Source organism: Salmo trutta, chromosome 33 (assembly GCF_901001165.1).
Source record: "Salmo trutta chromosome 33, fSalTru1.1, whole genome shotgun sequence".
Lineage (NCBI taxonomy): Eukaryota > Metazoa > Chordata > Actinopteri > Salmoniformes > Salmonidae > Salmo > Salmo trutta.
The window spans coordinates 32,423,104-32,436,445 of record NC_042989.1 but is presented as its reverse complement, the minus strand read 5'-3'; the positions used below and the strand labels follow the sequence as shown (position 1 = coordinate 32,436,445).

The 13,342-nt window shown below is 42.8% G+C and overlaps 1 protein-coding gene across 2 annotated transcripts in view; it reads right to left on the bottom strand.

The window, feature by feature from the left end:
* Positions 1-1,721: 1,721 nt before the first annotated feature.
* Positions 1,722-13,342, bottom strand: part of LOC115172840 (unconventional myosin-VI) — a 106,976-nt gene continuing 95,355 nt past the window's right edge. Inside the window, exons 29-32 of one of the 2 annotated variants that reach the window (XM_029730638.1) lie at positions 11,857-11,957; positions 9,082-9,213; positions 3,331-3,549; positions 1,722-3,046 (exon numbers count right to left, since the gene is read on the bottom strand). In XM_029730638.1, the coding sequence (XP_029586498.1) occupies positions 2,847-3,046; positions 3,331-3,549; positions 9,082-9,213; positions 11,857-11,957 (652 nt within the window). In that variant the 3' untranslated portion in view covers positions 1,722-2,846. The remainder of the gene's footprint in view (positions 3,047-3,330; positions 3,550-9,081; positions 9,214-11,856; positions 11,958-13,342) is intronic. The other variant, XM_029730639.1, reaches the window with a different exon arrangement.

Sequence of the window (13,342 nt, the reverse complement as noted above, 5' to 3'; positions counted from 1 at the left end):
ATACATTGGTGTGGAGAAAGTCAGTATTACAGTATACTGCTGTACGACACATTTCCACCAATCACGTGTGTTTTGAGTACAAGATCAAAAACACACTTGATGTGGCTTCCCCCCCCCCCCCCCCCCACCCACCCTTTTACATTTTATAGTGAAAAATAAAGTATTTTCCTACAATATCTGAATTTGTGGGGGTCAATTGGTTATTTCATTAAATTGCTCACAATCAAAATGAATTTTCCATCAACATTGTCAAAGGATTGTTATTTTATGATGATGATTATTAGAATATCAATTCAAAGTCTTTGGCTCTTTACTGCCCTTCATTTGGATCAAATCAGTCAGTCATCAGCCATTTAGGAAGTACAAATCGAAGCAGTGTTGCTATTAATTACAGTATACACAATGGTAAAAGGTAGACTACATTTATTTCCTATATTGCAGTGCAACAATCGGCATACAATAGAAGTTAAATCTGAAATGGAAAAATAGCTACAAAGATTACACTGAGGAACGTGTAGTGTCAACATTATTATTTCACTATACAGAAAAAAATAAACAAGGATATCACTCTCGTTATTAAATTGTTAATAAATGATAACTGCTGGTCCACAATGAGATGACGGACTCATAAGAAAGTCGAATATCAGCAAATCGAGTCAGGTAATCTAGATATCAAACCTGAAGAACAAAATAACACAATCACACTTACAAACCTTCAACATGGTTATAGATGGGTTAGCAGCTAGCTGACATCATCACGAAAAAGATGTACACACGTTTCTATGGGGCAGTCGTCAGTGGTGTTTGTTGTGATTCTGGACGGCCAGATTGCTAGCAAGAATGACAAACTGCCATGTGGGAAATTGTAAGTGGCTCGTTTCATCTTGTTCTTGGTACCATGTCTTGTTTTGAGGTGTTTTGACTGATTTAATGTCAATAATAATATGGCTAGAATTCGCTAGCTAGCTAAACAACAACTAACAATGTATTTGAGAGACAAGTGGTCATTGTGCACATTTATGTTTTCAATAAACATTGGAGATGAAATATAGCTTAAATGTTGTCAACAATTTAAGCCAACACTGTCTGTTTCACCCCATTGGTTGTGCACGCATCAGTTTTGTTGCTAAACCAACCCATCTATTAAAATAGTTTGACAATTGCATTTTTTTAATTTTATATTAGTGATGAACAGAAAGCGCTTGGGAGTTCCCTCTATGAAAATACATTTTCAAATGCCTACAAATCCTATGATTGAAAAAATGTAGAAACTTATTTTAAAGGTCCACTGCAGCTGTTTTTGTCTCAATATTAAAATAATTTCTGTGTAACAATTAGTACCTTACTGTAATTGTTTTCAATTAAAATTGTCAAAAAGGAACAAAAAATAGCTTCTTAGCAAAGACCAATTTTTAAGTAAGAATTTAGCTAGGACTATCTGGGAGTGGTCTAAGTAGGGAGGGGAAAACAGACAATTTGCTGTTATTGGCAGAGAGGTTTGGAACTCTTTTTCTTACTGGTCTATTAACTAATTCACCATGGAAGGCCAAATCTACATCCCACCAAAACAGGCTGAAATTTCAGGCGGTCTTTTCAAACATCTCTTACACATTATCAGAATTTTCACAGTATTATTCCAACCTCATATTGTAGCTTGGAAATATGTATAAAACACAGGAAAATCATGTTTTTGACTACACTGTGCCTCTTTTTCCATCCTCTTTTTCTTTCACCATGACATATTCAGAGATAATAGGTAGAATCTACCGCTTTGTGGCCTTCTCTGTCCCACTATTGTTTGTGGAGATATATTCTGATGAAGGTTGACTGCCGGAAAGCTCAGCTATAATTAAATTACATTTGCATCTGACTGGATGTGTGCAGATACTTTTTCCCTGTTTATCCAACTATGACAAAAAAATAAAATAAATAGAAGATATTCGGAAAGTGTAAATTTTCACAGTACCCCAAAGTGGTTTGTGCTCCACTTAATCTATGAGAGTTGTGGGTTAACAATGACATGCATAATTCAGTATTAGCTAAAATTAAGATGTTATTGTAGATACAGTATAAAAAATACAAAGAAAGTGTAGTAACTAAATGCAACATGTCCCAGCATCACTGCAGCAACAAATAATCTGTTCTATTTGGACAATAACACTACTTATGACCTGCTTTATGCTGAAAAGGTAAACCCTAAATCCTAATTATACAAGATAACATGTCGAAACAATCAGTTATTCCCAGAGCTCATAAAGCCAAATACTTGTAACATTTATTCAATCAAATATAATAGTTCCAACAGTGCTTCGTTTTCATTTAGCAATGAAACAAGGAAGTGCAGCTTTGAAACGTGTCTCAATAATATCAAATAGTTTTAAGGCCTCGTAGTAAAAATGGAATTTAAGCGTAGGCCATTGCATGAAGACGGGATGTATATTGGTCTTTATTTTCACACAGCAAAATAAAGAAACAAAACCAACAAAAATATCAGAAATCTACTTTTAAAAAACACAACAAAGATCTAAGTAAAACTTTGAAATGCCCTCGGGGAGATAATAAACCGTTGACCGAGTTTGGGAAACGCTCGGCTATCTGTGCACGTTTTGGTTTTAGCCCTAACATTAGGGCTAAAACATTTTAGCTCAAAAATGATCAAAGCTTGATCATTAGTGGATTATTCGAATCAGCTGTGTAGTGCTAGGGCAAAAACCGAAACATGTACCCCTTGGTTTGGGAAACCCTGCGTTAGCCTGAAAGGCTGCTATGATAGAGGGTGCTTCTGCCCTTTTCCCTTTATTTATTGCATTCCTACTGAGCCTATGGACATGGGTGGTCCCTCTGGTTCACTGGAGGAGGTTCTGTAGCATGGCTGTGGCATACGTGGGCCTGGCCTGCTTGCTTTCGATGGCGTTTCGCAGGTATGTGATCCCGTCGCAGCGTTCCCAGATCTCCTCAAACTGCCGAGGCAGGATCTCAGCCCCTCTCTTCCGGGTCAGCCCGGTCTCTTCCAGGCTTAGCTCACACATCTCCATGTCGTCTTTCCCTGAGGATGGAGGGAGGGAGAGAGATAGAGAGAGACACTGACAGTCAAAACAGCATTTAATAGGGTAGGGAGAATGTATACACAGAGATTACATATATGATTGAATAGGGATATTTTCAGGACACGTACAAAACCATCTACTTGACACACTCATAATTACTGACCAACTAAATGTAATACCTAAAACATGCACTAATACATACTGCGCTTAGAGTTTCATATTACAAACACATCAATGTACATATCCAGAAGATATCAAAGCTGATCCAGCTGGAGGGACCCACCTGCCACCAGCAGGATGGGCTGCTTGTCTGGGTGCAGTTCCAACTGCCTGGCGATCCAGGGCCCGTCAAAGTGGGCGTACCACCAGCCCTTCTTCTTGTTCTGGGGGTCCTTGTACTGGTCAGCGGGCCGGATGAAGAGAATGCGGAAGTATCGCTGCTGGCGGTTCATGGCCATCTCCTGCTGCTGGGTGGCCGTGGCCCGGGCCGGGTTCTGTTGGGCTGTATGTGGCGGGTTTGATGTCATTATACTGCCAGACTATGATATTATGTGATTACATTTGGAATTAGGGGTGTTTTTGTTTCGTAAGAGGAGCAATCCTGTGTTGGTCCCATGTGGCTCAGTTGGTAGAGCATGGCGCTTGCAACGCCAGGGTTGTGGGTTTGATTCCCACGTGGGACGAGTATGGAAAAAGAGTATGAAAATGTATGCACTCACTAATGTAAGTCGCTCTGGATAAGAGCGTCTGCTGAATGACTAAAATGTACAATTTTATACAGAGAAGAGTCCATTAATGTTTGAAGCAATTTCCTCTCTGAAGTTAAGAGCATGACTGAGTTGAAGGGGTGAATCTTTGGGTGGTGGAAGTAAGCAAAAACATGAAACTCTGAAAATATGAGACATCAAAGATGAGATAAAATACACAAACGCATGCCATGGGGGGAAGCCAGGTAAGCTGCTTACAAGGCAGACTTTCAAGAACTTGCTTCCTGAAGCCAAACCAAAGGCAAAGTAAATGGGACCTTCGAGAAAGCTTTCACATCAATAGAGACATATGCAAATACAGGAAAAGCAACTAAATCTGTCTGTTCCTGGGATGAAAAAGAAATGAAGGGCAAACAAAGGAGACTGTAGCTTTCATGTGCGTAAAGAATACATTTACTTTAAAAGTGTTTTCCAACTGCTCCTGTTTTTGGGGTCCGAGGTGAATGCATCATGCTTGGTTGGTTTCCGGGTTGAGGTGAATGCATCATGCTTGGCTGATTTCCAAGCCCAAGATGAATGCATCATGCTTGACTGTTTTCAAATCAAATAACATTTTATTGGTCACATACTCATGGTTAGCAGATGTTATTGCGATTGTAGCGAAATGCTTATGCTTCTAGATCCGACAGTGCAGCAGTATCTACCAGTATCTGCAGGTAATATCTAACAATTCCACAACAAAACCTAATGCACACAATCTAGTAAAGGAATGGGATGAGAATATATAAGTATAAAATATATGGATGAGCAGTGACAGAGCGGCTAAGATGCAATAGATAGTAAAGAATAGAGAGTGAAGGATACAGTATAGAGTATATACATATGAGATGAGTAATGCGAGATATGTAAACATTCTTAAAGTGACATTATTAAAGTGACTAGTGTTCCATTTATTAAAGTGGCCAAAAAGATTAAGTCTGTAGGTAGGCAGCCGCCTCTCTGTGCTAGTGGTGGCTGTTTAACAATCTGATGGCCTTGAGATTGAAAAACATCTTCTATCTCTCTATCCCAGCTCTGATGCACTTGTACTGACTTCACCTTCTGGATGGAAGCGGGGTGAACAAGCAGTGGCTCGGGTGGTTGTTGTCCTTGATGATCTGTTTTGCCTTCCTGTGACATCGAGTGCTGTAGGTGTCCTGGAGTGCAGGTAGTTTGCCCCCGGTGATGCGTTGTGCAGACCGCACCACACTCTGGATTGCCCTGCGGTCGTGGGTGGTGCAGTTGCCGTACGAGGCGGTGATACAGCCCGACAGGATGCTCTCAATTGTGCACCTGTAAAAGTTAGTGAGGGTTTTCGGTGACAAGCCACATTTTTTCTGCCTCCTGAGGTTGAAGAGGCTCTGTTGCGCATTCTTCACCACAGTGTCAGTGTGCGTGGACCATTTCAGTTTCTCGGTGATATGTACACTGAGGAACTTTAAAAAACCTTCCACCTACTCCACTACTGTCCCATCGATGTGGATGGTGGTGCTCCCTTTGCTGTTTCCTGAAGTCCACGATCATCTCTTTTGTTTTGCTGACATTGAGTGTGAGATTATTTTCCTGACACCACACTCCAAGGGCCCTCACCTCCTCCCTGTAGGCGGACTCGTCGTTGTTGGTAATCAAGCCTACGACTGTTGTGTCGTCTGCAAACTTGACGATTGAGTTGGAGGCGTGCATGGCCATGCAGTCGTGGGTGAACAGGGAGTACAGGAGGGGGCTGAGAATGCACCCTTGTAGGGCCCCAGTGTTGAGGATCAGCAGAGTGGAGATGTTGTTTCCTACCTTCACCACCTGGGGGCGGCCCGTCAGGAAGTCCAGGACCCAGTTGCACAGGGCGAGGTCGAGACCTGGGGTCGAGACCCGGGGTCTCAAGCCTAATGATGAGTTTGGAGGGTGTTGAATGCATCATGCCTGGCTGTTTTCCAGGTCCGAGGTGAACACAACATGCTTGGCTGGTTTCCAGGTCCGAGGTGAACACAACATGCTTGGCTGGTTTCCGGGTCCGAGGTGAACACAACATGCTTGGCTGGTTTCTGGGTCCGAGGTGAACACAACATGCTTGGCTGGTTTCTGGGTCTGAGGTGAACACAACATGCTTGGCTGGTTTCTGGGTCTGAGGTGAACACATCATGCTTGGCTGGTTTCTGGGTCTGAGGTGAATACATCATTCTTGGCTGGTTTCTGTGTCTGAGGTGAATACATCATTCTTGGCTGGTTTCTGTGTCTGAGGTGAATACATAATTATTGGCTGGTTTCTGGGTCTGAGGTGAACACAACATGCTTGGCTGGTTTCTGGGTCTGAGGTGAACACAACATGCTTGGCTGGTTTCTGGGTCTGAGGTGAACACAACATGCTTGGCTGGTTTCTGGGTCTGAGGTGAATACATCATTCTTGGCTGGTTTCTGGGTCTGAGGTGAACACATCATGCTTGGCTGGTTTCTGTGTCTGAGGTGAATACATCATTCTTGGCTGGTTTCTGTGTCTGAGGTGAATACATCATTCTTGGCTGGTTTCTGGGTCTGAGGTGAACACAACATGCTTGGTTGGTTTCTGGGTCTGAGGTGAACACATTTACATTTACATTTAAGTCATTTAGCAGACGCTCTTATCCAGAGCGACTTACAAATTGGTGCATTCACCTTAAGATATCCAGTGGAAAAACCACTTTACAATAGTGCATCTAAATCTTTTTTTGGGGGGGGGGGGGTAGAAGGATTACTTTATCCTATCCCAGGTATTCCTTAAAGAGGTGGGGTTTCAGGTGTCTCCGGAAGGTGGTGATTGACTCCGCTGTCCTGGCGTCGGGAGGGAGCTTGTTCCACCATTGGGGTGCCAGAGCAGCGAACAGTTTTGACTGGGCTGAGCGGGAGCTGTGCTTCCTCAGAGGTAGGGAGGCGAGCAGGCCAGAGGTGGATGAACGCAGTGCCCTTGTTTGGGTGTAGGGCCTGATCAGAGCCTGAAGGTACGGAGGTGCCGTTCCCCTCACAGCTCCGTAGGCAAGCACCATGGACTTGTAGCGGATGCGAGCTTCAACTGGAAGCCAGTGGAGAGAGCGGAGGAGCGGGGTGACGTGAGAGAACTTGGGAAGGTTGAACACCAGACGGGCTGCGGCGTTCTGGATGAGTTGTAGGGGTTTAATGGCACAGGCAGGGAGCCCAGAAACATGCTTGGCTGGTTTCTGGGTCTGAGGTGAATACATCATTCTTGGCTGGTTGGAGCGAGTGGTCATGGTAGTGCACCAGTAAACCCGATGAGGCGTCGTGGCAGCTGAGTCTTATTGGACGGGAGATACAGTAGGTTTTGGAGCCGGGCTTTTTAGAATACTAATTGAATATCTGAAAAGAACAGGCGGGCTATTTATAAAATGTGCATTAATCCTCCTCCATCATCATAAGAAGAGATGACGCAATGGAGACATCCCTGTTTTTACCGTCTAGGGCTCACTGGAGCGTTGCTGCTTTTTCTTGCTTCTATACCATGTTAATACGACAGGAATGCAAATATGTGACATTTTCCCATTTTAAAAGCTTGCCAGGCACATTGGTCAAGTAGTGTTGTCATGATACCAGAATTTTGACTTTGATACAATACAGTTTTAATATCACAATACTCGATACCAAACTGATACCACAGCAAAAAAAAAACAAAGGCATATTTACCAAAGTGACAGAATGGCAATTGATCCAGACAGATAACTCTGCTCCTCCTACAATCGCTGGGCATCGTTTCAGTTCAATATCATTTCATTTGAAAAATGTTTTAGAGACAGTTGATTAATTAATGCATACATGGCTATATAAATTATACACTCAATTTTACTTTGTTTTTTACCAATCTAACTACATAACAGTAATAATTTATTTGAATGGTAAATCTCTATTGATAAACTGGGTAAATCAAGGCCTATTGACAATACAGGTGAATGCATATTCAATAGTAGTCATTGAGCATGCATTGAATTACTGAGCTTGTTTTGGCTGATTTCATTTGGCTTCAGATGACAATCTGCTTCCCTTCCATTTGGGACTTGTGTTGTACTGATCAACATTTGCATAGAAGTATCTTCTTTTAGAAAAGTGTGCCCTGTCTCTTTAACCAGTAAGAACGTCATTGACAAGGCCATAGGGGGCCGGCCCGTCAGAGCCCTATTCACACACAGTTGGTTCAATAGATAATCTTTGGAAGAAAGAGACTGATGAAGTGAATTAATAAAGTTTTGGTGGCAATCAGCTTTGAAATCAGCATATTTTGCGTTATGGTTTGCATATTATCACAAACAAAGTACTAATGTTCTAGTAAGGGAAGTTATCTTACAAAGCTGGAAGCTAACAGTATCTTCTTGCATTGTAACGTGTTCCAGCTGGTAAGGACATTGTTTTGCCAATAGTTTCAACAGTTCTACATGCCGTGTTGCACTATTCAAGTGTGTTAACTTCTGTGCAGCATGCGGGAGGAGCTAACATGATGCAGACTCCTAGCGCAGACTAAGTGGAGCATGAGGGAGGAGCTAACATGATGCAGACTCTCAGTGCAGGCTAAGTGGAGCATGAGGGAGGAGCTAACATGATGCAGACTCTCAGTGCAGGCTAAGTGGAGCATGAGGGAGGAGCTAACATGATGCAGACTCCCAGTGAAGGCTAAGTGGAGGATCAGGGAGGAGCTAACATGATGCAGACTCCCAGTGAAGGCTAAGTGGAGCATGAGGGAGGAGCTAACATGATGCAGACTTCCAGTGCAGGCTAAGTGGAGGATGAGGGAGGAGCTAACATGATGCAGACTCCCAGTGCAGGCTAAGTGGAGCATGAGGGAGGAGCTAACATGATGCAGACTCCCAGTGCAGGCTAAGTGGAGCATGAGGGAGGAGCTAACATGATGCAGACTCCCAGTGCAGGCTAAGTGGAGCATGAGGGGGGAGCTAACATGATGCAGACTCCCAGTGCAGGCTAAGTGGAGCAGGCACGGTGCTTTTGACCTATAAGGGGGACATCGGCTGCGCTGATAGACAGACATGATCCGTGAAACACATTTAACAAAAGTATTGTTTTTCATGTTCTAGTATTGAAAAAGTAGCGAAGTTTCGGGAATATCGTGCAGAAAGAAATAAAAAACAGATGAAAGAAACTGATAAAGAAAGGATGCTACTGTAGAAAACGCAGAGTCCTTAATGGACACATAGTGATAGCGGGGTTAAGCCAGAACGTGTTAATGTCTGAACACAATCCTGGGTTGAGGAGGGCAGTCTACAGTAGCACAACATCCCAGGACGGGGAATCTCACTCACCATAGTCAGTGATAGATTTGGGGGCCCTCTGCTCAGCAGCTGTGTCACGTTTCTTGTTCTTGGATTTCCAGGCGTGGTAGACCTTGAGACGGCGATGGAACTCCTCCCTGCACGCCGCCAGCAGCTCAATATCTACACAGGGATGACAACAGTAAATTAAACATGCTTAAGGTTATAGGAGTAGGCCCTTCTCTTTTATGACAACATTAATGTAATTTCTGTGAAACAAATGTGGAGTATTTTCTATACCACTACCAATAAAATATATACTGAAAAAAAATATAAACGCAACATGTAAAGTGTTGGTCCCATGTTTCATGAGCTGAAATAAAAGATCCCATACATTTTCCATACGCCCAAAAAGATTATTTCTCAAAAATGTTGTGCACAGATTTACATCCCTGTTAGTGAGCATTTCTCCTTTGCCAAGCTAATCCATCCACCTGATAGGTTTGGCATATCAAGAAGCTGATTAAACAACGTGACCATTACACAGGTGCACCTTTGTCTATACAATGCTAGAGGTCTCAAGTTGATGGAGAATGCAATTGGCATGCTGACCGCAGGAATGTCCACCAGAGCTGTTTCCAAAGAATCAAATGTTAATTTCTCTACCATAAGCCGCCTCGAATGTCGTTTTAGAGAATTTGGCAGTACATCCAAAAGGCCTCAACCGCAGACCACGTGTAACCATGCCAGCCCAGGACCGCCACATCCGGCTTCTTCACCTGTGGGATCGTCTGAGACCAGCTACCCGGACAGCTGATGAAACTGTTGGTTTGCACAACCAAAGAATTTATGCACAAAACTGTCAGAAACTGTCTCAGGGAAGCTCATCTGCATGCTCGTCGCCTCACCAGGGTCTTGACCTGACTGCAGTTTGGCGTCAGTGGGCAAATGCTCACCTTCCCTGGCATGCTGGAGAAGTGTGCTCTTCACAGATTAATCCAGGTTTCAACTGTACCGGGCAGATGGCAGACAGTGTGTACGGTGTCGTGTGGGCGAGTGATTTTTATGTCAATGTTTTGAACAGAGTGCCCCATTGTGGCGGTGGGGTTATGGTATGGGCAGGCATAAGCTACGGACAACGAACACAATTGCATTTTATCGATGGCAATTTGGATGCACAGAGATACCGTGACAAGATCCTGAGGCCCATTGTGGTGCCCTTCATCTGCCGCCATCACCTCATGTTTCAGCATGATAATGCACAGCCCCATGTCGCAAGGTCCCAGTTGGCCTGCATACTCAACAGACATGTCACGCATTAAGCCTGTTTGGGATGCTCTGGATCGACACATATGACAGTGTTCCAGTTCCTGCCATTATCCAGGAACTTCACATACACATTGAAGAGGAGTGGGACAACATTCCACAGGCCGCAATCAACAGCCTGATAAACTCTATGCAAAGAAGATGTGTCTCGCCGCATGAGGCATATGGTGGTCACACCAGTTACTGACTGGTTTTCTGATCCACGGCCCTACTTTTTTTTTACGGTATCTGTGACCAACATAAGCATATCTGCATTCCCAGTCATATGAAATAAATAGATTAGGGCCTAATTTATTTATTTAAATTGACTAATTACCTTATATGAACTATAACTCAGTAAAATCTTTGAAATTGTTGCATGTTGCGATTATATTTTTGTTCAGTATAATTTCTGTGCATCAAATGTGGAGTATTTTCTATACCTCCTTTACCAATAAAATGTTGGTTATATCGATATAGTTTGAACCTTCACAACTGGCCCAATGGACAGTGAACAGGTAAGTCTACACTCACATACAATCGTTGCAATGTTTTTTTTAAACAGATACGATATCGATATGGAAAATTGCAAATTATAATGATACAGATTTTCCATATTGGTGCCCATCACTAAGTACACATAATAATATTCAAGGTAATACTCAAGTTTTAATCTGCACCGGTCAGGAAACAACAAACATTAAAATTGGGGGTTGTGGACATAGGTCAGACAGCGAAAATGCGAGGAGAGAAAGCTGTAATAGGATGGGTGTAAATAACTCAAAAGGGCCGTGGAGAACGTAACAAAGTCGTTACAACCCTCCAGATTTAATTTCCATCACAATTAATGCATTAGACAATTAGCCAGTTTCCCATCCATTCATATAGGGGACTTCAGGGCTGCGAACTAAATGAATCGGGCTATTAGCAGAACTGTTGGTCCGGAGCGCTCCCTAACTGCCAGCTGGCCTATTCATCTGTGGATTCAGACAGACGGTAGACTCTCCTCCATGTTTTACTACTGAAACTGCTAGAGAGCAAAACACTATAATCCACCATAATGGTAATCATTTCATCGTCTGCCACCGGACTGCATCCTTATTAACGTAGCAGCTGTGCGTACACTCTCCCGTCGGCCCTGGTCGACATAGAATTCCCGTCAGTTTCGCCCAGCTGCAATCTCCACGAAATTACCCTTTGGCTGTCCCTGAAAACTATAGGAGAAATCACACCAAGGCAGGAAATTCAAGAGCGGGGCGAAAAAAAACATACCACACTTTTGAAGAGGTTACATTACTGAAAACACGACCAGATGTTCAATTATTAACAGAGGGGCTGAATTAATGATGGCGTGAGTGATGGAGGTGCACAGAGCAGGATCAAGAATCTCCCCGAGAGTGCAACACCTTGCCTGTTTCTCCCAGGGCTTTTTCAGAGTAGCATAGTGAATGGATGGGGCCCCATGCTGATAGTAGCCCTTCAGGGCTGGTAGTGGTGAGAAGGGTTGGGGGAAAGTCTTACCGCACGAGGTGTTGATGACATCCCGCAGCTCGGCGTATTTCCACTTGCTCAGGTCGTACTTCTTCACGCCACCGGCTTTAAGTGCCTGCACCTGTGAACCCCTGCAGTCTCGGCAAGCAAGGGAGAGAAGAGAGGAAGTCAATTTAATCGTAATTGAACATCTGACAGGTCCGAGCAGTGGGACGTCTCGGAATCCCAGCTCGGATTGGCGCACCATAGTGCTGTGGTCATGTTCAGAAACTAAACTACTGGTAACAATCAGAGAAGTTATCAAATGATAAGTTGGGAAAAAAGGGGGAAATCTGTCTGTAGGGTAGCCGGACTGCAAGTATATGCCCATTTCACCCTATAACCTACTCCCTAGTCCCCACCAACAACAAAAAAATAAAGTCTGGTCAAAATGTTAAAACGTGTATTTTTCCATGTGTTATACTAAAATCAACTATAAATGCATTGAGCTCATTGTTTGATGAAATAAGACAAATAACTCAAGAGTGAGCAAGAGATCAAGATAACCTGACCATCCTCTTCCCGCTCCTACTGGCTTTCGCAGGTTCTAATGTTTCTCTCTTGAAGTTGCTGGTAATACGCTACACAAGGAATCAGCAATCTTTCATGTGGAATTCCAATTTATCTTCCCATTTCTACCGATCTGTGTGCCAGTTATGGTTTTCATATGCACATTTTTGTGGAACAGTTTAATTCAATTTATAATAACGTCTACATATCTCAAAATCATTGTCATTTATCAAAATGCTATCAAAATCTAAATGAAAATTATACAAACCTAAAAAGTAACTTCTATTGCCATTTCCAACTACATAAAAATAGCCTATAAAACCAACAAATAAAAACATTGTAGCCTGCAGGGAGAAAATATCCTGATTAAAATAAATATTCTATAAATCACATTGGCTACATTGCAACAAATTTGAAACATTGTATCCATTGGGTCCCCCCAGAAGCGGAGCTAGCAAACTTGCAACATTATAACATATTCTGGGCCAGTGAGCTTGGAACAAAGACAGCTGTAGGCTATTTGCGCAAGGGATAAAAAGTAATCAGGTAGGCTTATTTTATGATGTTTCCACTGGATCAGAGAGCTGGAAAGATTTTTCAGATACATTGTCATTCTCAATGGATGTAAAAACAGACTTAATTCGCTTGATGTTTGAGGTATAGAAAACATTACTTTGAGAAGCTCCACAGCTCATTTGCGGTGGCGAGTTAAGCAAATCAGAAGTACTATCAGATCCCAAAATGAGCACATTTATATGCCTACATTTGCAGGCAGGCCAGGTATCCTATAGGCCTAATTCTATGCGTAATCAGGTGCGTGTCCTTATTCAAAATTGACAGGAGTGCTCAAAATAAAAAAGACAGTGACTAAATTGACAAAATTTGTAAGTGGAATTATATAAACAAAAATATTTCTCAAAAGTGTAGCATAGGTTGTGCACTCTACAATGTGTCCACATCGACAACA